The following is a 25763-nucleotide window of genomic DNA, read 5'->3' on the forward strand; positions in this document are numbered from 1 at the left end:
CTAAATCTGTTCAAAGCAACGAAATCACCTGATTTTAATAAACGATCAGCTGATTGTTCAATACAGGTAACGTTGCGTCAATGTTGCTAGAAAAAATACTCTTTGTGTTGCAACATAAAAAAATCTATTAACATTGCCAAGTGGGAGTTGCTTTGGAGGAAATGTAAGAACCTTATTCTTTACCTGTAAATATTTCTTGAAGGAATATTCCTTCAAGAAATATTTATACTAGAGAATACTAGATTCTACCCGCGATTTTGACTGCATCAAAAGATTTTCCGGGGTAAAAAGTATCCTACGTGTTAATTAAGGTTATAAACTATCTGTGTACCCAGTTTTATTCATAGAAACCAGTCAACTGTGTTGTAGTTAGTTTACAGTGTGTTGTGTACAATACACAGACACACTCTGTATTACATCACTCTCATAGTGCGTGTGACGAACACCACCAGAAAAAGACTATATCAAATTTTTGGCCTGACTCAAGATTCGTACCCGGTACCTCTGTACGGCAGTCGCATAAACTACCGATGCGCCAGAGACAACATACTTTTACATCTTAATCAAATGCTCAGATTTTAGCCAGCTTGAAATCCATCCGAATTAGTCTAGCCGCTTATGCATAAGAAAAGAAAAACACAACTTTATACAACTTTTGTCAATGAAGTAAATAAATAAATAATAGAAAAAGGCTTATTTAAAAATCCATCCGAAGATGTATGTATGTGAATGAGGCAAGGGAAGTTTGTAAGGATCGTACCAAGTGACGTTCTTTGATCTCTACATAGGTACCACTATGGGAATAAGACGTGATATTATGTATGTATGCAAAAACTCTACATTAATGCACGCTCACAACTTTATTATTATGAATCAGCTGATTCCCATAACAATAATACTGTCTCCTAGTACAATGTTACCTGACTTTCTATTGCTATCAGCTGATGGGTGGCTTTGTTCAACATTGTCATTCAATTTAACGGTGAAGGAATACTTACCTGAGGTAAAAAACTATTTACCATGCTTTAGTTCTATATCACGTCAAAGGCCTTCAGGCGGCTTGAACAACTTTGACACTAGGTTGACCACTAACCATACGATAAGAAGTTCTATGATTATATTTAAGTATCAAATATTACATGTTAGGTAATAGGTATTGAGGTAATTAGAAATTAAAATAAAATACAATTCACGAATAAGTCTGAAGGCACGAGAAATTGTGTGTCCCGGCTATCATTTTCAAAGATCTTTGACAGTCGTTAACAGTAGCCAGAAGCTTGTAAGTCTGACAAGCAGTCTTACTTAGTATCGTGTTATAATCCAGGTAACTGTGTTGTGGAGGTCAGATAGACAGTCGCTCCGTGTAAAACACTGGTATTCAGCTGCATCCGGTGAGACTGGAAGCCGACTCCAACATAGTTTGGAAAAAAGGCTAGGCTGAGATTAAGAGGGGTTCCCATAATAATAAACGTGTTTTTTTCGTACAATTATAGTTTACCTTCAAGAGATTGTCCAAGTGTATGCACAATACACAGGAACACTCTCTATTCCTTTACTCTCATAGTCCGGTGTGACGGTACACACGACCAGAGAGAGGTCAGGCGCAGGACCGACGGCTTTACGTGCTCTCCGAGGCACGGAGCCTCAGTCGTTTCGTACATCTAACACAGCAAGAATCGCATTATTTTTTCATCGTTTTAAATTACTTCGGGTACGTTCATTGTGCATTTTTTCTAAACCGCAATTGTGCAATGGCTACCTGCATACAAAGATATAATAAATGGTTATTTTATACAAATCAGCTGATGTTATTGTTAGTCAGCTGGTCTAATCCCCGGTTTCTGAGGTACATTTAGCGACAGTTTATCTATTCAATAGCGTTAAAACTCATACAAAAAAAAAACGCTTTTGAATAGATAAACAACCGCTAAATGTACTTAGAAACCGGGGGTGAGTCTTTAGTTAATCGGAATATGAAACTTAGGCCTGGTATCACAACTTTGTAGGGAGCCTTAGCATAAACGATTTATCTAGATTAAAACAAATAATTCAGTGTATTTCCAAAATAAAGTATCTGTATGAAACAGGTCACCGTCAGCTGTATAAGTCGAGTCACTGATGTTATACATTCTGTATGTTGTATACCGCCAGCCGCGAACTGCGCATACAACACTCTCTACTAAGTTGTTAGATTTTTTTTTAGCCCATTACTGTCCCACTGCTGGAAAAGGGTCTCCTCCCGATCGAGAGCGGGGTTAGGCCTTGAGTCCACCACGATAACCAAGTGCGGGTTGGGGACTTTGCATGCAAAAAGTATTATAGATATCTTTAACTCCAAACAGACAGCGTTACTTGCATAACAAGAAAGGATAATGGCAACAAATCACAGCTGATTTCTATAGAGACACTCCTATCAGCTGATTTGTAAAGATCAGAGTCTCAGGTAGCGCCTTTTGCATTAGAAAGTAGAAAAAATGACGTTGTCATTTTGCCTCTGTAACAAATTATGATGAATTATATTAATGACTAGCTTTTACCCACGACTTCGTCCGCGTGGTTTGTGAATTAGGACAGAATTTTCATACAAACTTTCATCCCCTAATTTATCCCCTTAGAGGTAGAATTGATCGAAATCCTTACTTTGCGGATGCCTGCGTCATAATAACATCTACCTGCATGCCAAATTTCAGCTCGATCCGTCCAGTGGTTTGGGCTGTCACCTTTGAGTTATTTAGATAGATAGCGAGTTCCAAAAGATTTTCCTTGTTGTTTCAGTAATTCATTTTGGATTTGGATTCATCGTCATTTGGGAGGTGGCCCAGCAGTGGGGCGGTCCTGGATTTAAGACCTAGCTGAACTTTAGCTATAAGTATTAGGTCGGGGAAAAGGTCTTTTCGCATTATAGTCTGTATGAACTTGTAATAAAATCTCTTTGGCTTCAAGAATCACAAATGAGTACACAGTTAATTAGGTTTCTTTCAGTGAGCTCGTGAGGTACCCAAATATCGATCTTTTGTGTAGAGAAAAGATTTTATTACAAGTTCATACATACTATAATGCGAAAAGACTTTTTCCCCGACCTAATATATACGAAGAAGAAATCGTACTTTAGAGGCCAACAGATCTACCTATACCTTTATAACAAATAGGCGTGAAGCTCTAAGTAATAGCAACAAAACTCAGCTGATATAAAGAGACTGTCAGCTGATTTCGTTCTCAGGGTCCTTTTAAATCTCAGGTAGACATCCGTTGCATAAGATGTTAGAAAAAAATCTTCATTGTCAGTCTTGCTCAGTAGTCAAATTATTCTATGAACAAGCTTTTGCCCGCGAATCAGTCCGCGTGGTTAGTGACTTAAGACATAATTTTCATACTAATTTTCATTCCCTATTTTATCCCCTTGGGGGCGTTAGCGGATGTCTACGTCATAACATCTAGCTGCATGCCAAATTTCAGCTCGATCCGTCCAGTAGTTTGTGCTGTGTGTTGATAGATCACTATCACATATCATATCCCCCGGTTTCTGAGTATATTTATCGGTAGTTTATCTATGTAATAATAATGAATCTAATGTACCTCAGAAACCGGGGTTAGTAGTTAATTTGGTCGCCACGCCATTATCAGCGCGTCGAGAGGTCGTGGGTTCGATTCCTCCACGGAACAAATTTTTGTGCGATCCACTAATAGGTGTTTCATGTCTGGTTGTACTTTGTGTCCATTGTTTGTATGTTTGTAAAAGTCCCCGCGACACAAGAGCAATTCTTAGTGCGAGAGTTGCCATTAAACACAAAAAAGCGGCCAAGTGCGAGTCGGACTTACGCACGGAGAGTTCCGTACTTATAATTGAATTTTTAATATTTATTGTTATAGCGGCAACGGTAATACATAATTTGTGAAAGCTTCAGTTTCCTAGCTATCACGGTTTATGGTGACAGACAGACAGACAGCGGAGGCTTAGTAATAGGGTCCCGTTTTACCCATTCGGTACGGAATCCTAAAAAGAGAGAAAAAAATGTCTAATGACTTTCAAATGCGAATTATTGTACAATTGACAATAGTATTTTTTTTGTACTTTCTTAAAGGATGCTCTACCTGAGACAGGTCTTTTGAAATCAGCTGATTTGTACCTTGCTTTACAAGTCAGCTGTGATTTGTTGTCATTACTTTTATCACTATTTCTTTATTGTTAAACTCTCTAAAAAGAGTGTGTGTGAGTTTCCTGCTAGCTCTTCTCATAAGGCTCTACCCCCTTTCCGAGCTAGTGGTAGATTCAGTAATTTTAACGACTATTGTAAGTGTCAATATTTGACCTAAATGAGTAAATGATTTGATTTTGATTTTTGATTTCTCTGTGGCGTAATCAGTAATGTACGCACATGAGGTCTCGGGTTCGAATCCAATGTTGGACCAAATATTTTTCCCGAAAATTTCTGTCCGTACATTCGCCGTGAGAATCCAGAGTTAGGGAATGAAATTAAATCAAATCATCTTTATTGTGGACTATAAGTATGCGTCATAAATACGGGTGTTAGAGTTGAAATCATAGATCTCCGTGCCTCGGAGAGCACGTGTCGCCTATGGTGCTGCTCGTGAGCTCTCACTGGTGGTGTTGGTCACACGCACTATGGGAGTGATGTAATACAGACTGTATCTGTGTATTGTACACAACACACTGTAAACTAACTACTACACAGTTTGGTTTTAGTAAAACTGGCCACCTACAACACAGTGCCTCGATTCTCTACTATTATCGACAACCGACAACCGAACTGTCATCGAGAAATTTTGTATGAAAATCTGAACAGCGCCTCTGGCGGGTGTCGTAGGAAACATTTTTGGCAGTACATTCTAAATGTCAAAATTTCGATAGCTAGCCGGTTGTCGGTAGTCGATAGTAGTAGACAATCGAGGTACTGTTTGGTTTCAATAAAACTGGCTTGGTTCAGTATCGGCTAAAATGACATTATGGTTGTTAATTTATATTAAAAAGTATGTATTTTAGAAGTATATAAGTATGTTTATCAGTTATTTGGTTACAGTACAAGCTCTGCTTAGCTTGTAATCAGATGACCGTATGTGAGTTGTCCAATTATATTTATTTATTCATTCATTATTATATAGTAAATCTATGGACAGTAGTCTGAATTTCATTAATACTATTATAACTCTGGAAACATCCATACTAAAGATTCATGTTATTTTAAGGGTTATTTACGGTCACCCATCCAAAACCCGTCCTCGACAAATTTCCTTAACCTATTTTTAACCGCAACTCGTACTCATGATATTTATACCAATTAAGATACTAAACAAAAGCTACTAAACAAGCCAGCTGCTAGGAGCATGTACCTGAGAACATTTCAAATGAAATTACACCTTATTACTATACAACAAAGTTGAAAATTCAATATATGTAGGTATAGGTGAAAGAATAAAGAAAAATATTCCTTATTTTTATACATAATAACTAGCATTTACCCGCGACTTCGACCGCCACCTGAATTTTCTTTAAAATTGTTTGAATTTTTTTTCCGAGGTAAAAAGTAGCCTATGTCCTTTCTCGGGTATCAAAATATCTCCATACCAAATTTCATGCAAATTGGTTCAGTAGTTTAGGCGTGATTGAGTAACAGACAGACAGAGTTACTTTCGCATTTATAATATTAGGTCGGGGAAAAAGTCTTTTCGCATTATAGTATGTATGAACTTGTAATAAAATCTTTTCTCTACACAAAAAAGCTCGATATTTGGGTACCTCGCGAGCTCACTGAAAGAAACCTAATGAACCGTGTACTCATTTGTGATTCTTGAAGCCAAAGAGATTTTATTACAAGTTCATACATACTATAATGCGAAAAGACTTTTTCCCCGACCTAATATTATACCGACTTAATTCATTTACCAAGCCTACTGAAAACACCTGGCCTACACACCCTCTTACAATAGGAGCCCAGCAGTGGGACAGAGGTTAATGACCTCATACAGAAGGCAAGCTTGGACGCCTTTTAAGATTAAAAACCTTTATAAAAAAACCTTATTTATACTTTTATTGCAAAACGATATGATTAAGTGTTTAGGTTTCCGAAGACGATGTCCAGGACAGAGCGAAGTGGAGGAGAAAGATCAGAAAGGCTGAATGGCTACTGTTAACGACTGTCAAAGATCTTTGAAAATGATGTTTAACGTGCCTTCCGAAACGCGGAGTCACCCATCCAGAGAACAACCTCGGCGTTGCTTAACCTCAGAGATCGATCCGCGCGGCTGTTGTTTACTAAGCTACGAGCTCCAGGATAATAATAGGTAAACTAAAGGTCATAAGATAGGTCTACGAAAGTGGTAAAACGAGTATGTGTACATTTTTAAAGGATCAGGTGTTTAAACACCTGTTATATAAAAATTCGGTCGTTCGGCCATCTTGAAAAACAATATCTATACTAAAATTATAAAGGTGAAGAGTTTGTTTGTTTGTTTGTTTGTTTGTTTGTTTGTTTGAACGCGCTAATCTCGGGAACTACTGGTCCGATTTGAAAAATTCTTTCAGTGTTAGATAGCCCATTTATCGAGGAAGGCTATAGGCTATATATCATCACGCTACGACCAACAGGAGCAGAGTAACAGTGAAAAATGTTACAAAAACGGGGAAAATTATGATTATCTTAAGTGACGCAAGCGAAGTTGCGCGGGTCAGCTAGTTCTTGATAATTAAAAAGGGTGGATGATATTAACTGTTGAAGAGCGTATATTTAGTCAGAACATTACGCCTGTTTTGCTAACCCCCGGTTTCTGATGTACATTTAGCGGTAGTTTATCTATTCGATAGCGTTTTTTTTATATGAGTTTAAACGCTATTGAATAGATAAACTACCGCTAAATGTACCTCAGAAACCGGGGGTAAGACGTGTAAGCAGAGGTGTATGAAATACACCACGTTTCTTAATTTACAATTGCCTCCGTGACGCAGTGGTTAAGGTCGCCACGCCGCTACCATTGCGTCGGTAGGTCGTGGGTTCGATTCCCACACGAACAATTATTTGTGCGATCTACAAATAGTTGTTTTGGGTTTGGTTGTACTTTGTGTCTGTTGTTTGTATGTTTGTAAAAGTCTCCGCGACACAAGAGCAATTCTTAGTGCAGGAGTTGTCTCCAACATAGTTTGGAAGAAAGGCTAGACTCGAAAGAAAATGTTGTCATACAGGACCGCCGGTTACGAGTACTTCGCACCTAACCTTTTTAAGACATAACAATCAAGCCTAAAGTATTTTAAATGTCAAAATTAGGTCAGAAATCCTTTGATATATTCATAATTCAACTACACTGATAATATTTCATTCAAGCATTAAAATAAAACAATAAATAATGCGTACATTACGCCATATTTCTTTACCATAGAGAAGTTTGTTCTATTCATAGACAACAAAAGACCCTCCTACACGTATCATACGTATTCATAGACGGTGTAAATCTTACCTTTGCTTGTCCCACGATATAAAAAATGTTAGATTATTAGCTTCAGTAACTAACACAAGAGGAAAGGGCATGTCATACTATTTCATTGAAGATGGCTGTCGCCAAACTCAGCCGATGACATTTAACGCACACTGAAATATGAAAAGGAATAAACGATTACAAATTAAAATGACCAGCCATATTTCAATGACATTAGAGCCATATTTTGCACAACTTAATACTTTGTGCTTTATGACGGAATTGTATATAATAATCATATGTATTCATAGACTGTGTAGCTCTTACCTTTGCTTAACCGACTAGCTGACCCGCGCAACTTCGCTTGCGTCACATAAGAGAGAATGGGTCTTAATTTTCCCCGTTTTTGTAACATTTTTTACTGGTACTCTGCTTCTATTGGTCGTAGCGTGATGATATATAGCCTATAGCCTTCCTCGATAAATGGACTATCTGACACTGAAAGAATTTTTCAAATCGGACCAGTAGTTCCTGAGATTAGCGCGTTCAAACAAACAAACAAACTCTTCAGCTTTATAATATTGGTATAGCTATAAAAAAGGTTATTAGCTTTGGGCCGTGATAGCCGAGTGTAGAGAAACTTACACGAAAATTTTGTTTCAACATACATTGCTTAGCAGTCGAAAAAAAGACCTGTAAAATATTTCTGATATATTTTATTTAATACTATGTTATTGGCGGAATTAGGCATAAAGCCAGCATCGCCACGAATGTAAGCAAAAAAAAATAGCCAATACCATCGGGAGGTCGTGGGTTCGATTCCCACTCGGAACAATTATTTGTGCGATCCACAAATAATTGTTTCGGGTCTGGTTGTACGTTGTGTCCGTTGTTTGTATGTTTGTAAAAGTCCTCGCGACACAAGTGCAATTCTTAGTTGTCTTTTTAAAACAAAAATCAATCATTTTTTTTTCCACCACTAAAAAAACGCCATTTTCTTTAACTTTTTTAAGTAACTTGTCTTGGGGTTAATATCTAAACTCGCCACATGTGTACCAGATGGTGACACCTGTGCATTGTACTACCTCGGACATTAAGACAGGTTTATTGCTACCAGCTGTCATTATTGACTGGCTACATGTCAAATTTAAAGGCCATTGACCTAGGGTAGACCAAAAATAGTAGGTGCTTACTTCTTACAATGGATGGACTTTGCAAATATTGTGGTTGAGTACCTACTTTTTCTTTTTTTATTACTCATTAATGTCCCACTGCTGGGCAAGGGGCTCCTCCCGTAATGGAGGGGGTTACGGCACAGAATAATAAGTAGTTACGGCTTAAATCCACCACGCTGACCAAATGCGGGTTGAAGACTTCGCATACCTTTAAGAACTGTTCTAAAGAACTCTCAGGCATGTAAGGTTGCATCACAATGTTTTCCTTCATCGTTAGAACAAGTGATTAATATTTCTAATACACACATAACTTGGAAAAGTCATTGGTGTGTTGCCTCGGCTTCGAACCTGCAACCACTTTCGTAGAAGATACCAACTTATACCACTCGGCTATCACTGTTATGTTTATGTTATTGATACACTGTTTTGAGGCGCCCATTGCCAGTTGCGCTCACCGGTCGGTAAACGATCTGTGGGTTAAGCAACCGTTGGCGTGGTCATTCTATAGATGGGTGACCGCATAGTAGTGTTTGAGCTGGGCGTCCCCGTACTTCGGAGGGCACGTAATAAGTCGGTTCCAGCTGTTGTCTACTAAGATAACAGTCGTTAAGTCATGTCAAAGGCCTCTCGGGCGGCTTGAACAACTTTGACACTAGGTTGACCACTAACCATACGATAAGATGAAGACTCATACCACTCGGATATCGCTATTATAATAATAAATAAATTTAACCCATTAATGTCCCACTGCTGGTCAAGTATACCACTCGACTATCACTATTATATTAAGTAAATTAAAATATGATACATGATCATATACAGTTACATACTCAAATATAACAGTGAATATAAAGGTGCGTATCTATTGTATACTGACAATTGATGACAGATGCGCGCGCGCACGCCGACGCCGGATGTAGGGATATTGGGTGAAGACGACGCTTGTGCCAATCATCTGTTTCATCAGATGCGCTTGTTCAAATGCTGTTGATATGCAAAAAAATATATTCTACTTACCCCCTGTTTCTGAGGTACCTACTACGTTACTAAATAGTCGAACTAAATCAACATCTTCTGTCCGGTTTCTGTGGCACATTTAGCGGTAGTTTATCTATTCAAACTGTCATCTATACTAATATTATAAAGCTGAAGAGTTTGTTTGTTTGTTTGTTTGAACGCGCTAATCTCAGGAACTACTGGTCCGATTTAAAAAAAACTTTCAGTGTTATATAGCTTATTTATCGAGGAAGGCTATAGGCTATTTATTATCACGCTACGACCAACAGGAGCAGAGCACCAGTAAAAAATGTTACAGAAACGGGGAAAAATTTAAGCTATTCTCTCTTCTGTGACGCAAGCGAAGTTGCGCAGGTCAGCTAGTGTTTTTATATGAGATTAAACGCTATTGAATAGATAAACTACCTCTAAATGTGCCTCAGAAAGCTGTCATAGATGTTGGTTTAGTTCGACAATTTAGTACTCGTAACCGGCGGTCCTGTATGACAAGATGTATGTATGTGAATGATGAATCATCTTTTAAGGATCGTACCAAGTGTAGAAGACGTAATTTTATGTATGTATGTATTTAATTTAGGAGAGCCTGAGACATGCACGATTTATTTAGATTATAACTAATCATTTATTCTAATGCAGGGTATGTTTGATACGGCTCGATACAGTTTCTCGCTAGCTCTTCTGATAAGGCTCTACCCCCTTTCCGAGCTAGTGGTAGATTCAGTAATTGTAACGACTATCATAAGTGTCAATATTTGACCTAAATGAATAAATTATTTGATTTTGCTACTTTATTTTGGAAATACAGAATTGTCAATTATAATCATGATAAATTGTTGTCGGAATATTGTAATAATGATCACTTGTTCCAACGGTGAAGGAAAACATCGTGATGCAACCTTGCATTCCTGAGAGTTCTTTAGAACAGCACTTGACCAGCGTGGTGAACTCAAGTCCTAACGCCTCCCTCATTCCGGGAGGAGACCCTTGCCCAGCAATAGGGAATACTTTGAACTTATATCCCCTCTGATTCCATTATCCGTCAGTTCGCTTAATCAAGTAACAAGCCCTTAATGAAAGAAAGGAAGCATTTGACCTCTCGTCTTAATTAACTAATTGTTTTAATTGATGACAGTCGTTTATTGCGTCATGTCAACGACTTGTGTTAAAAGCAGGTGCTTTTCTATACTAATATTATAAAATTGTAGTTTGTGTGGTTGAACGCGTTAATCTCAGGAACTACTGGTGTGAATTGAAAGAATATTTTACTGTTGGATAGCCTATTTATTGAGGTAGGCTATAGGCTATATTTAAGGTTATTAAATTGTAAGTTCGAAACCTGAAGAGCAATTTTTCTTGAGATTTTCCAAGTAGATAACTTGAAGATAGAAAAGAGTGTGTGTGAGTTTGTTGCTAGCTCTTCTCATAAGGCTCCACCCCCTTTCCGAGCTAGTGGTAGATTCAGTAATTGTAACGACTATCATAAGTGTCAATATTTGACCTAAATGAATAAATGATTTGATTTTGATTTTGATTTTGAAAATGCTATAAAATAGTCGTAATAATTTACAAAATTGTTTTCACATTTTTATCAAAATCTAAAAAACTATTCATCCTTAATTAAAAAACCATTTATCCATCAAAAAATATACAATGAATCCCAAGAAAAAACAAAACGCAATATGGCCGACATATTTTTATTGCAACTGTCAAAAAAATCATGCGAAAAAAAGTTGCCATAGCAAAAAAATTACACCAATATGTCGTACAGAAGCTTGCACACACGCTATTGGCTGATCGCGGCGCGTGCCTTTGCGACAGCTGGCGGCCGGAGGCAATTTTTTTTTCCTACTTTTTTTTCATAAGACGTCCTTGTTTGGCATTTCGTATTTTAGGCGATAGTTGCTATGGCAAGAGGCTCGGTCTCCGAGGTTAAGCTACGCTTGCCGAGGTTGTTCTGTGGATGGGTGAACATATTATGCATAAATATTAGTGTGATATTGTGTGAATTGGAGACAATTAGCCCAAGATAGAGATAAGTGGGCATCGTTGGAGGAGGCCTTCACCCAACCAGGGGTTCTAGCAAATAAATGAAATTAAGACTAAATAAAAAGTAAACAGTACATAGCACAAAAACATCATTAAGACTAAAAATTAAATCAAAACAAATAGTCACCTATATATATAAGAATACGTTAAATTTTCTAAGATAATTGTACATATTATTCATCATAACAAATTTCTATGTTAGTATTTAAATAAATTAAATTGATACATCCTACATTGGTACTAACAAGAAATACTAATTTTACGTTTTTAAAATATCTTAAAGATTCATAAGTAAATAGATAATAAGAATTGTTTTTCTGTTTTTTTTTTTCTAACTTAAGTTCTGTAAAAATTGCTGGAAATAAAAGGCTTTTTTATTTTTTTATTTTTATTTATATTATTTATTTATTATTAGTGTGATGAGCACGAGTATCTGTTCTGAGTTTGTTAATGTATCTAGTTATAAGTATGTATTTAGAAGTAGGTATATAAGTTCAGAGTCTGGTTACAGTACAAGCTCTGCTTATTTAGGAATCAAATGACCGTGTGTGAGTTGTCCAATGATACTTATTTATTAAAGGCTTGAACAACTTTGACACTAGGTTGACCACTAACCATACGATGACAGTTCTTTTCTCAATTAATTCCCTAGCAACATACTCTTATTAAAACAGGATAACAAGAACAAAATGCTATCAATAATATGCGCCACCTTTCTGCAATTATATATGACATTTATCTTTCATCTCTCTCACACCAATGGGGGTAGAAAGAGAAGGGAAATTGAGTTCTTTGTCTGTTCTAACGGGACTTTGTTCAAGGGATGTTGACTACATTTAGGGGGTAGTGTATGCAGTCTTAGCAAAGTCTTAGGTTCTATTCCCGAGTGGGGCAAAGGCCTTCGGGCGGCTTGAACAACTTTGACACTAGGTTGACCACTAACCATACGACAAGAAAAAAAGACTTGGAGTTTGATAATATAGTGAGTTTATTAAATACTAGTTGCCCTGCGCAACTTCGCTTGCGTCACATAAGCGAGAATGGATCATAATTTACCCCGTTTTTGAAACATTTTTCGCTGCTGCTCCGCTCCTAACGGTCGTAGCGTAATGTTATATAGGTTATAGACTTCCTCAATAAATAGGCTGTCCAACAGTAAAAAGAATTTTCAATTCGCACCAGTAGTACCTGAGATTAGCGCGTTCAAACAAACAAATAAACAAGCAAATAATATTAGTATAGATTTAACAAACAAACTTACATATTTTCTGGTCTCGGGATCGATTGTCGGGCCGATCAAAATGCTATTGAATGAAGGGAAGTTTGTAAGGATCGTACCAAGTGACGTTCTCTGGTCTCTGCCTACCCCTATGGGACGAAGGTCTGATTTTATGTATGTATAGCTGACCCGCGCAACTTCGCTTGCGACACATAAGATAGAATGGGTGAAATTTTTCCTCGTTTATGTAACACTTTTTTACTGTTACTCTGCTGCTATGGGTCGTAGCGTGATGATATATTTCTCAATAAATGGGCTTTCTAACACTGAAAGATTTTTTCAAATCGGGCCAGTAGTTCCTGAAGTTAGCGCGTTCAAACAAACAAACAAACTCCTCAGCTTTATAATATTAGTATAGATTTAACAAACGAACTTACGTATTTTCTGGGTCGGGTTCGTTTCTCGGGTCGGTCAGAATGCTATTGAATGAAGCAAAGGAAGTTTGTAAGGATCGTACCAAGTGACGTTCTTTGGTTTCCGCCTACCACTATGGGACGAAGGTCTGATTTTATGTATGACTAGCTGACCCGCGCAACTTCGCTTGCGTCACATAAGAGAGAATGGGTGAAATTTTTCCCCGTTTTTGTAACATTTTTTACTGGTACTCTGCTCCTATGGGTCGTAGCGTGATGATATATTTCTCAATAAATGGGCTTTCTAACACTGAAAGAATTTTTCAAATCGGGCCAGTAGTTCCTGAAGTTAGCGCGTTCAAACAAACAAACAAACTCCCCAGCTTTATAATATTAGTATAGATTGTGAAATACGAAATTTTAAGTAAAATGATAATACGCAGTTCTGTAAATACAAATTTAAAAGGCAATTGTGAAACAAAAAATGAATGAATAACTCTTTGATAATAAGTTTCGGAAGCGCAAATATAATTTTGTTTAAATCTCTTTGTTATAAAAATAGAAATAACTTTGTTTAAACATTACTTCCTGAAATATTTCCTTGAAATTTTATTGAATTGTTAATTTATTATTTTTGTGCAACATTTTTAGTGACTAATTAGCATTACTTCGACTGCTGATCGTGGGGTTTGATTCCCGTATCAAGCAAATACTTGATTTATATTAGTACAAGCTTCCTTCCACGATTTCCTTCTTATTTTTTAATGCCACATTATAAAAAAAAAAACAAAAAATTTCGTCAAAAAATGAAAATTAAAATTTAAGGGTGAACAACCCTTATCATTTAGGGGTATGAAAAATACATGTTGGCTGAATCTTAGACCTACGCAACATGCTCACAAAATTTCATTCGAATTGATCAAGCCGTTTTGGAGGAATACGGGAACTAACACTGTGACATGGATTTTATATATATATATATATATATATATATATATATATATAAGACTAGCTGACTCGCGCTGCTTCGTTTGCGTGACAAAAGAGAAAATAGGTCATAATTTTCCCCGTTTTTGAATCTGGTACTCAGCTCCTATTGCTCATAGCGTGATGTTATATAGCCTATAGCCTTCTTCAATGGTCTATTCAACACAAAAATATTTTTTCAAATCGGACCAATATTTCCTGAGATTAGTGCGTTCAAACAAACAAACTCTACAATTTTATAATATTAGTATAGAAGTGTAGATGTACAATGTACAGTCGACACTTAGACTAATCCCAAAGACTCGTGATCGGTTCCCGGATTGGGCTTTTCTAATTTATATTAGAATATTTATCAATAGTAGCCCGTATGATAACATGCCCGGTATTACCACGCAATAAGGAAAATTTAAAGATAAAGGTACAAAATGTTGCACAATGTTTTAAAAACTTTTTAAGTTAATAAAATGATCTCATATATGAGTCAGTGGGCTATTGGGTTTTTATTAAGCAATGTCTAGTAATAATATTACATATTACATGGGACTAACATTGTTAATGGCGAAACGTGAGTGTATTTTACACATTCAAAGGTCTCCTCCCGGAATGAGGGACCAGTTAGGCCTTGAGTACACGCTGGCCAAGTGCAAGTTGGGGACTTTGCATACCTTCAAGAACTGTTCTAAAGAACCGGGTAGTTGCCTGGGTTAACGAAAATTTATTAAACTTGTAAAATGCTCAGACTATGTAGCTTTTTTCGTAAATAATGTTGAAATTCTTTTTACAGACTGAAACATTTTATTAGACACTCATTTGATATCAACGAAAATCTGCAATAATGTCGTCACTACGTCGTATTTCTATACTAAAATGTGTTTTTAACATTTCATAAAGAGTAGCTGATTTGACTGGTAGGCAACTACCGGACTCTCAGGCATACAAACTAGGTTTCCTCACGATGTTTTCCTTCACCGTTGGAACAAGTGATCATTACTTCTAACTAGCTGATCCGCGCATCTTCGCTTGCGTCACATAAGAGAGAATATTTCCCCGTTTTTGTAACATTTTTTACTGGTAATCTGCTATTAGTCGTAGCGTGATGATATAGCCTTCCTCGATAAATGGGCTATCTAACATTGAAAGAATTATTCAAATCGGACCAGTAGTTCCTGAGATTAGCGCGTTCAAACAAACAAACTCCTCAGCTTTATAATATTAGTATAGATAGATACACACATCACTTGGAAAAGTCATTGGCTTGTTGGAATCATCGAACACATTATAGTGCTTACTTATACCACTAGAAGTTACTAGGTAAAGAAAATAATATCGGAACAGATGCTCAAGGAATTAGACCTTCCCCCACCCCCCTCCTCGACGCATGCCCACGCAAGGTGCGCACGCGCATCTGGCTATCGCGCATGTGTCGCGAGCCGTATTACTAATGCGAATACTTTCACAAAACATGTTTTAAACCCCTTTGTTAGGGGTTGAAAAGAAAATTGGATTATAAGTTGTTCGTTGTATGGTCAGAGTTGAAGTCGTTTTATATGTTCGAAAGGGTTATTTATTTATTTATCGTATGGTTAGTGGTCAACCTAGTGTCAAAGTTGTTCAAGCTGCCCGAAGGCCTTTGACGTGGCTTAATGACTGTTGTCTTAATTGACAATAACCGGGACCGACTTTTTACGTGCCCTCCGAAGCACGGAGACGCCCAGCTCAAATACCACTATACGGTCACCCATCTATGGAATAACCGCGCCAAGGTTTGCTTAGATCACAAATCGTTTACCGACCTGTGAGCGCAACTGGCTATGGGCGTCTTCGAAAGGGTATAACATGGTCATAGTAGTGCCTAACCCCCGGTCTCTGAGGTACATTATTATCCACCGGTTTCTGAACACATTTAGCGGTAGTTTATCTATTCAATACTGTTTAAACTCATGTAAAAAAACGCTGTTGAATAGATAAACTATCGTTAAATGTACCTCAGAAACCGGGGGTTAGACGTTAAAAATGCTCAAAAGCTAAATATATAACTAATTATATTTTATGGCTAATGTAGGAGATAGATAGTTGTTTAAAATATTTCTTCTAACTGTATTTTTGGGTAGGAATCGCGTTAGTACAACAACTTAGTAGAGAGTGTTGTAGGCAAGGTTCGCGGCTGGAGGTATACAACATACAGAATGTATAACATCAGTGACTCGACTTATACAGCTGACGGTCACCTGTTTGATACAGATACTTTACTTTAGAAATACACTTAATTATTAATTGTCATTTAAATAAATCATGCATACCTAGGCTTTCTCCTAAGTTAATTTTTCTGCAAGTTTTTATCTCTATGTTTTTCTTCACTGTTAGAGCAAGTGATAATTATTTCTAATACACACATAACTTCAAAAAGTCATTGGTGTGTTGCCTTGGGTTCGAACCAGCAACCACTTGCGTGGGAGATGGCAACTTATACCACTTAGCTATTTTCACAATTTCCAGGAAACCGAAGTAATTTGCTAATGACAGTTGATATTATTTCAGTGAATTCATTAGAGCTTATTGTTTTGCTACCTGTATGAAACATAATTCTAGTAATTCTGTTGCTTTGAAAGAAAGCTTGTATTATCTATGACTTGTGTAAATTCGCTTGCGTCACATAAGAGAGAATGGGTCATAATTTTCACCGTTTTTGTAACTTTTTTTTTGCTGGTACTCTGCTCCTATTCATCGTAGCGTGATAAGCCTACAGCCTTCCTCAATAAATGGGCTATGTAACACTGAAATAATTTTTCAAATCGGACCAGTAGTTCCTGAGATTAGCGCGTTAAAACAAACAAACTCTTCAGCTTTATAATATTAGTATAGAAGTATAGATTTATTTACGTCTATAAACCCCTTGATTTAATGTTGTTGTTTGTCGTATGGTTAGTGGCCAACCTAGTGTCAAAGTTGTTCAAGCCGCCCGAGAGGCCTTTGACGTGGCTTAACGACGGTTATCTTAGTAGACAACAGCTGGGACCGACATTTTACGTGCCCTCCGAAGCACGGAGACGCCCAGCTCAAATACCACTATGCGGTCACACATCTATAGAATGACCGCGCCAAGGGTTGCTTAACCCGCAGATCGTTTACAGACCGGTGAGCGCAACTGGCTAGTGTAGTAGTAGACCATATAATTATACAAGTGACACTATTTTCGACCATATACACCTTTAAATAGCCACAGTAATTAGCTAATTGTTATTCTAAAACCATGTCGTTAATTAGAGAAATATTTCATGGTCAAATTACGTGGAAATCTTTAGCTATGGCCACCGTGGTTAATCAGTTAATCGTTTGAGTTAAATTACTCCATTCATGGTATATTTTTTATGGTACAATTGATTTATTGATGGTTAAAATATGGTACGGTTTTAAAAGACTGTTTCCTGAATTTTTTGATAGTGTAGCTATATTATAAATGTATCTTCTTCTTTAAAAAAGAACAACTAGGATCTAAGAATTGCTCTTGTGTCGTGGGGACTTTTACAAACATACAAAAATACATAAAGAAAACATTTTGTTACTGATTGCCGCAAAATTACTGAATGGATATTTATAAAAGAAGAATGTAAAATTGCTGAAAACAAAATTTGTTGACGAGGAAGGTTTAAGTGTTTTCGAAGTTATGTGTGTATTAGAAATAATTATCACTTGTTCCAACGGTGAAGGAAAACATCGTGATGAAACTGTACATACCTAAAAATTTGTTTAATACATTTATTGAGGGCATGCAAAGTCTCCAACCCGCACTTGGCCAGCATGGTGGACTCTAGACCTAACACCTCTCTCGTTTAGGAGGAGACCCTTGCCCAGCAGTGGGATAGTAATGGGTGTTAAAAAAAAGTTTTGTTTAAATTGTGTAATCATAATAATGGTTGAACATGCCTAAAAAAGCTATAAGGCTCCAAGTTTGAAGAGTAAAGTATTTTGTAGGTTTAATGAATATTATCAAAATCGATGTAGCAATTTAGTCATAAACACGTAAAATACTATATACTTGATGTTATCTTTACTGATATTATTTCAAGGGCTGATAAACAATTATATAAACTACTGTTATAATTAAGCCCTTATTTATCAGTTCATTTATCCATATCCATACTAATATTATAAATGCGAAAGTAACTCTGTCTGTCTGCTTCTCAATCACGCCTAAACTACTGAAACAATATGCATGAAATTTGGTATGGAGATATTTTGATACCCGAGAAAGGACATAGGCTATATATCATCACGCTACGACCAAAAGGAGCAGAGTACCAGTAATTAATTTTACAAAAACGGGGAAAAATTTCACCCATTCTCTCTTATTGGACGCAAGCAAAGTTGCGCGGGTCAGCTAGTATAATATACTACTAGGTTCTGCCTGCGACTTCGTCCACGTGAAAATAAGTATCATGTTCGAATCTAGGTTATTTTCAGTTCAATCAGTCGGAAATCTTTAAAGTTTCATGCAAATTTTCAGTCCCTATTTTATCCCCTTGGGGGTAGAATTGATCAAAATCATTTTTTAGCGGATGTCTACGTCTTAACATCTGCCTGCATGCTAAATGTCAGCTCGATCCGTCCAGTGGTTTGTGCTGTGCGTTGATAGATCACTATGTCAGTCAGTCACCTTTGAGTTTTATATTATAGATACTAGCTATTAGGTTCTGCCTGCGACTTCGTCAGTCTTGAATCGCCCTATCTTTTAAAAAAATCGCATTAAAATCTGTTGCGTAGTTTTAAAGATGTAAGCATACATACATACATACATACAGACGCGGGAAGCGACTTTGCTTTATACTATGTAGTGATTAACTAGCCCTTAAATTGTTATCAGACCAATTGTTTCAAGAACTTAAAGATAATTGATTAATTCAAGGAAAACCATACATTTGTAACGTAATAGGTTATTTTTGATAAGCGTAGTCCCAAGTGATGTGTTATAAATAATGATCACTTGTTATAACGGTGAAGGACAACATCGTGATGAATGACATGTCTGACAGTTGTTTAACACAGCTCTTGAAGGAAAGTTTCCATTTGGTTAGCGTAGTGAACAGAAGAATCTCTCCCTCAATCTAGGAGACCCATGCCCAGCAGTATGGATAGGGAATTAATGGGTTATTAATGAGTTTTCTAAAGTTTGATACAGTTTCTTGTCAAATCATTTGATTGTTTCCACTTAGGATCTTAACACACTATTTAAATTAAAAAAAAATCAATTTAACCCATTTATGTCCCACAGCTGGGCAAGGGTCTCCTCTCGTAATGAGGGAGGGGTTAGGCCTTAAGTCCATCACGCTAGCCAAGAGCGGGTTGGGGACTTTGCATGCCCTCAATAAATGTTTTAAACAAATTTTAGGCATGCAAGGTTTCCTCACGATGTTTTCCTTCACCGTTGGAGCAAGTGATAATTATTTCTAATACACACATAACTTGGAAAAGTCATTGGTGTGTTGCCTCGAGTTCGAACCTGCGACCACTTGAGTGGGAGGTGTCAACTTGTACCACTCGGCTATCACTATAGTATTATATTATCTGGGATCTTTCTGTGTAAATGTTAGCAACAAACACCTTTCCCTCTTCAATTCCCTGCACATAGTCCGATTAAAAACTCTTTCCTGGCGTTAAAAGTGGTCGTAAACATATGTTTCTCCTAAAAAAGCTTTTGCAGGTTTTCAAACATTGTAAAATCGACACTATACCAGCATAACTTTTTATTAGAGAACCTGATAAAGTCGCTCTTCCCATCTAGTGGCAGGCAGAGATCAATGAACGTCACTTGGTACGATTCTTACAAACTTCCCTTGCTTCATTCACATACATACATGTTGTCATTATTGTTTAAATTAATTTCTTATTGTTTAATATGTTCTGATTGCTATTTTTGAAGCCGTTTAACAACTTTTTACGGTTTAGCCCAGAAGTTGCATTCTTCTTTAAGGCTATAGGCTTCCAATGGGTTAATTTTTGAAGCTGTTTTCCATATTTTTACGTTTAAGCCTAGAAATTGCATTTTCCTATAAGGTATAGGCTTCCAGCGGGTAACTTTTCATTAGTTTAACATCTCCAAAGGTATTTTTTAAAGAGCAACACCTGCTCTAGTTAAAATCTTCAACGCACGCGATGAAAACGCACTCACGCACTCCTATACGACTTATTTCACCTTTTATGAACAAAAGCCCTACGAAATGTCATACAGAATTAACTTTGCACTTAGATCTTTAAACTCAAACTATTTAAAACTTAATTTAATGAGACATAAGGTAGAAAATACAATTTTTGAAGTAAATAGAAGCTATCCTCTTTGTTCAACGCATCTGCTAAGCTCAAAATACGTGTGTTGACATTTAAACCTGTCTCGCTCTGTAATAGAATGAGTGAGCGAGAGGTCAGAAGGGCGGGTGATGCGCGCGCAGCTTTCCCATAGCCCTTGACGCGAACGCCGGGCCACAGCGAACTCACTCCGCGGCCGGATCGCAAGCCGCGCGGACGTCTCGCGTTTTCACTCAGTGCGTCATGAATATCGTGTAATCGTAATATTTTCGTGTTAGTTATCGCGTGTGACATGAGATAGTAGTTATTAGTTTTTAATACGTTTTATTTGGGATTGTAACCGCATCAATGATGGGCGTTAGCGGATGTATGAGCGTGCGCCAGGCGCGGGGCTCCTGCCACTGTCCCGCGTGCCCTAGGGCTTCGGGTCACGGGGCTCCGATGCCGCCCCAGACCCTCGTCCTGCCTCCAATGGCGCTAGAACCCGAAACGACCCCCGTTAAGGATAAAAAGGGATCCAAAATGAAAGTGTTAAAGAAAATTAAGAAAAAAATCGGCTTGGGTGAGTTTTTAACCGTTATTTTTTTAATCTATGTGAGGGTTAGATAAAAAAAGATAAGGTTTTTTTTTCATGGTAATTTTTTTTCGGTTTTTTGTGATGTTATATAAATTTTCGTTGAAAGATGTTAAAAAGTGTTACTTTCATGACTAAAGTACTGTAACGGTATTTTAAAATGTTATAGATGATTATCTTAATACCTTCTTTGGGGCATTATTTTAAACGATTATGTGAATAAGTTTTGTACTTAAACCCCACTATTTCTATAATAAATGAATTTCTACAAATTATATTATACATTATCTAGAAAATTATAGAAAAGTTTCGTCGAATTACATTTTTTGGTGTTGAAAAATTGACCCGCAAACGACGAAATATTGTTTTATAATATTAGTAGGATAGGTAGGTAGTAGGATAAATAATAATGTTTTTACATTTTGTATCAAGAAATACCCAATGATTATTGTTTTTTTAATTATGATAAGCATTTCACGGTTATTTTTTGCGATAAATTTAATTGAAAAAACTATGATAAGGTTTTACGTTTACCTACTAATGTAATAAAAATAGATTAGATTAAAAAAACTATAACTGTAATAAAATAAATAAATATAACTAATTAATGTCCTTCTGCTGGGCAAGGGTCTCCTCCCGTAATGAGGGAGGGGTTAGGCCTTGAGTCCACCACGCTGACCAAGTGCGGGTTGGGAACAAAAGTATAGTTAGTTTTGGCCACTAAATTAATCAATATTATTATTATTTTGATAGTAAATAGATATTTTTAAACCGACTGCAATAAAAAAGGACTTTTTCAACTCGACCGTATATTTTTTCAAATAGTACCTACCTATGTTTTTATTTCCTTATGTCTTTCCGTTGTTTTTTGCATACTAAAATCAGTTTGTTGTTTTTTATTATTTAAAATCCGGTTTGAAACAAAAGCATAAAGGATGTTTGATACATTTCCTATTTACTTTATATAATGATGTCATAGATTTATTTATTTATTTTTAAAAGACAACTCCCGCACCAAGAATTGCTCTTGTGTCGCGGGGACTTTTACAAACATACAAACAACGGACATAAAGTACAACCAGACACGAAACAGTTATTAAATTTGTTGATCGCCGTTGGGATTGTACGGTGTGGGAATCGAACCCACGACTTCCCGTGGAGGTACATATGAAATCTGCAGTTGTTAAGGTCGCCATGCTACTTACTACCATTGCGTCGGGAGGTCGTGGGTTCGATTCCCACACGGAACAATTTGTGCGATCCAAAAATAATTGTTTCGGGTCCGCTTGTACTTTGTGTCCGTTGTTTGTATGTTTGTGAAAGTCCCCGCGACACAAGAGCAATTCTTACCCCTGGTTTCTGAGTACATTTAGCGTTAGTTTATCTATTCAATAGCGTTTTTTTATACGAGTTTAAACGCTATTGAATAGATAAACTACCGCTAAATGTACCTCAGAAACCGGGGGTTAGTGCGGGTGTTGTCTTTAAAAAAGAAAATAATGTAAGTTCAAGTATATTTTTCAATTACGCCACAAGTTGCAACATATAGTTCGTTCTATTATATTTTTTATTGAGGCCGCGTTGCATGACTTTTAATGGTCTCATACGAATTACACAATATCAACTACAATCTTATTGCGATAAAAATACTTTTGATCCTTTATTACTGTGGCTTAGTTAACAACAGCCGCGCCGATCGATCTCTGAGGTTAAGCTACGCTAGCCGAGGTTGTTCTGTGGATGGGTGACCGTATTATACATGTGAAGTTGCTCTGTGTTTCGAAAAGCGCGTTAAATTGTAGGTCTCGGCTGTCATTTTCAAAGATCTTTGACAGTCGTTAACAGTAGTTAGGAGCTTGAAAGTCTGACAAGCAGTCTTATTTAGTATCGTGTTATAAGCCAGGTAACTGTGTTGTGAAGGTCTGATAGACAGTCGCTGCATGTAAAATACTAGTATTCAGCTGCATCCAGTGAGACTGGAAGCCCATAGTTATACCAAGGAAAGTACCAAGTGGCGTTTTTTGGTCTCTGCCTACCCGTGTAGGAATTGCCTAAGCGTGATTTTATGTATGTATCTTAAATTAGTTTACAACAATATAACAAAAACATCTGGTAACATAAACCAAATCCTAATTTGCACTAAACTTCAAAAATCCCACGTTGAAGACATCTGTTCCCGGCACATCTGTCAACTCCTGTTCCGGAACAAAGCCAAGAACACGTTGCGGAAGCCGGAACAACATCTGGCGAATGTTCCCATTGTTAGCCGATTCGGCTATTTACGGGAACAATGAAGGAATGCAGGCTATTGTTTTGTCTTTTGTTTTTTGAGTTAAATAATAGTGATTTTGAGTTAAGACTAGCTTTAGCCGGCGACTTTGTTTGAGAAAAGATTTCTCGGAAAGTATCCTATAGGCAAATTCAGGCTATTAGTGTACCAAATTTCATTAGAATTCGTCTAGTCGTTTTTGCGTAAAAGAGTAACAAACTTTCGCATTTATAATGTTAGTAGGTTTTTCAGAAATCCTCTCTTAGTGCTCCTCTACACTTACCAATGTCGAGTTTGTACGCTCAGTAGTTTCGACTGTGCGTTGTCCATCAGTCAGTCAGTAACGGAAGAGTTTTATATAAATTGATTTACTTCTAATATATAATATTCTCGCGTCACAGTTTTCGTTGCCATACTCCTCCGAAACGGCTTGACCGATTCACATGAAATTTTGTGAGCATATTGAGTAGGTCTGAGAATCGGCCAACATCTATTTTTCATACCACTGTGACATTTTTTTAAAAATTTATATGGCAAAACAAAGTTTGCCGGGTCAGCTAGTATGTTTGTAAAAATCGTGATAATGACTTAATATATAAATTAATAATATATAGTCGTGTAGAAGCGACTATCACGCTATCACGACTCAACCGTGACGGACAGAACAATAGTCTATTTTGTCGGTATATTTAAAAGAGCCCTTAGTTAATAAAATCACGCCTTGTCCCCTAGTGGTTGGCAGAGAGCAGAGAACGTCACTTGGTACGATCCTTACAAACTTCCCTTGCTTCATTCACATACATACATACATGTTGTCATACCCAAAGCCAGTTGCGTTCGATCGGTAAGCGATCTGTGGGTTAAGCAAACTAGGCGCGGTCATTACATAGATGGGTGACCGTAATGGTATTTGAACTGTCCGTGCTTCGGAGGGCACGTAAAAAGTCGGTCCCGGTTGTTGTCGATTAAGATAACAGTCGTTAAGCCACGACAAAGGCCTTCGGGTGGCTTGAACAACTTTGACACTAGGTTGTCCACTAACCATACGATAAGATGAAGATTCACATATATACATGTTGTCATACAAGACCGCCGGTTACGACATAGTGATATTATATATGTTCTAGCTTTTGCCCGCAACTTCGTTTGGTTTGTAACTTAGGACAGAATTTCCATACAAACTTTCATCCCCTATTTTATCCCCTTGGGGGTAGAATTAATCAAAATCCTTTCTCAGCAGATGCCTACGTCATAACATGTACCTGCATGTCAAATATCAGCTCGATCCGTCCAGTGGTTTGTGCTGTGCGTTGATAGATCACTATGTCAGTCAGTCACCTTTGAGTTATATATATTTTGATGTGTGTATTGAACAGCATATAGTAGTGAATGCTAAGTTGTATACAATTAGTCTCTGAGATACATTTCTATAAATAGTTAAACCACTTGAGAGCATCCTCTTGTGTTGAGATAGATGCTCACTTATGGAGAATTGGCAGTCGTTTTAAAATATTACAAACTTAAAACTGGCTTTCTTAGCTATGTTTTTTGTAACCACCTTTTCCGGTATTTAAACTATAGTTTAGCAAAATTGTATCAACATTTTTGGTTTAGAAATGTATAGGTTTCTTTTCTAATTTACTGTGTATAAAATTAGTAATCTATCTCTTTTTTTCGCAAGCTATCGTTGTACAATGTTTCATCTAAATCAGTTCAGCAGTTTAAAACAAATAAGCGTAACAAACAAACTAACTTAGCTTCCATTAATTTACCTACATTAATAATAGTAGTAAACTATCGCTTCACCAAATTTTATCATAATCGATCCAGCAAGTTAGACACAAAACTTGACTTCAATTTCTTAATTTTTCATAACATTTTCGTAACTTTTTATCAAAATTACATCATCACTATCACTTCTGCTTATATTTAAACTATAAATAGTATAATTACTTTATCACTAAGTTTACCCAGTTGGGTAAATTTCAGTTTTTTTCAGAAGCTTATCAACAGAACCATATGTCCTATATCCGTGTCTTTCTTACACGTGGTTAGATGTATGCTCCCTCTCGCTCTAACTTATGTATAAATGACAGCTGTTTTGCAACGGGATCTTTTGGCGTGCGCCTGCCAGTGTTAGGGTTGGCAGTAACTATTTTAGGTAGTATATTTTTAGCGTTCTTTGGTCTCTGCTTTTTAACCATTTAGTCAGTGATTTTAAACCATTTATTTTTGTTACACATGAAATAAAACTTGACTTAACTTAGGCAGTAAGTTTATGTAAAAAAGAGATATTATTATTTGTATGTTAACTTAACTTAGTAATTAGTCAGTACAT

At 36.9% G+C, this 25763-nt stretch overlaps 1 protein-coding gene across 2 annotated transcripts in view; it reads left to right on the forward strand.

Moving 5' to 3' along the window:
• Nucleotides 1-25763, forward strand: part of neur (E3 ubiquitin-protein ligase neur) — a 58960-nt gene that overhangs the window by 4269 nt on the left and 28928 nt on the right. Inside the window, exon 1 of one of the 2 annotated variants that reach the window (XM_076133075.1) lies at nucleotides 20779-21144. The exons of the other annotated variant lie outside the window; for it this stretch is intronic. Coding sequence (XP_075989190.1) covers nucleotides 20931-21144 — 214 coding nt within the window. The 5' untranslated portion in view covers nucleotides 20779-20930. Of the gene's footprint in view, nucleotides 1-20778; nucleotides 21145-25763 lie in introns of those variants that run through there. 2 annotated transcript variants of the gene reach the window in all.

The sequence above is a fragment of the Anticarsia gemmatalis genome, chromosome 29, assembly GCF_050436995.1.
Source record: "Anticarsia gemmatalis isolate Benzon Research Colony breed Stoneville strain chromosome 29, ilAntGemm2 primary, whole genome shotgun sequence".
NCBI classification, from domain to species: domain Eukaryota; kingdom Metazoa; phylum Arthropoda; class Insecta; order Lepidoptera; family Erebidae; genus Anticarsia; species Anticarsia gemmatalis.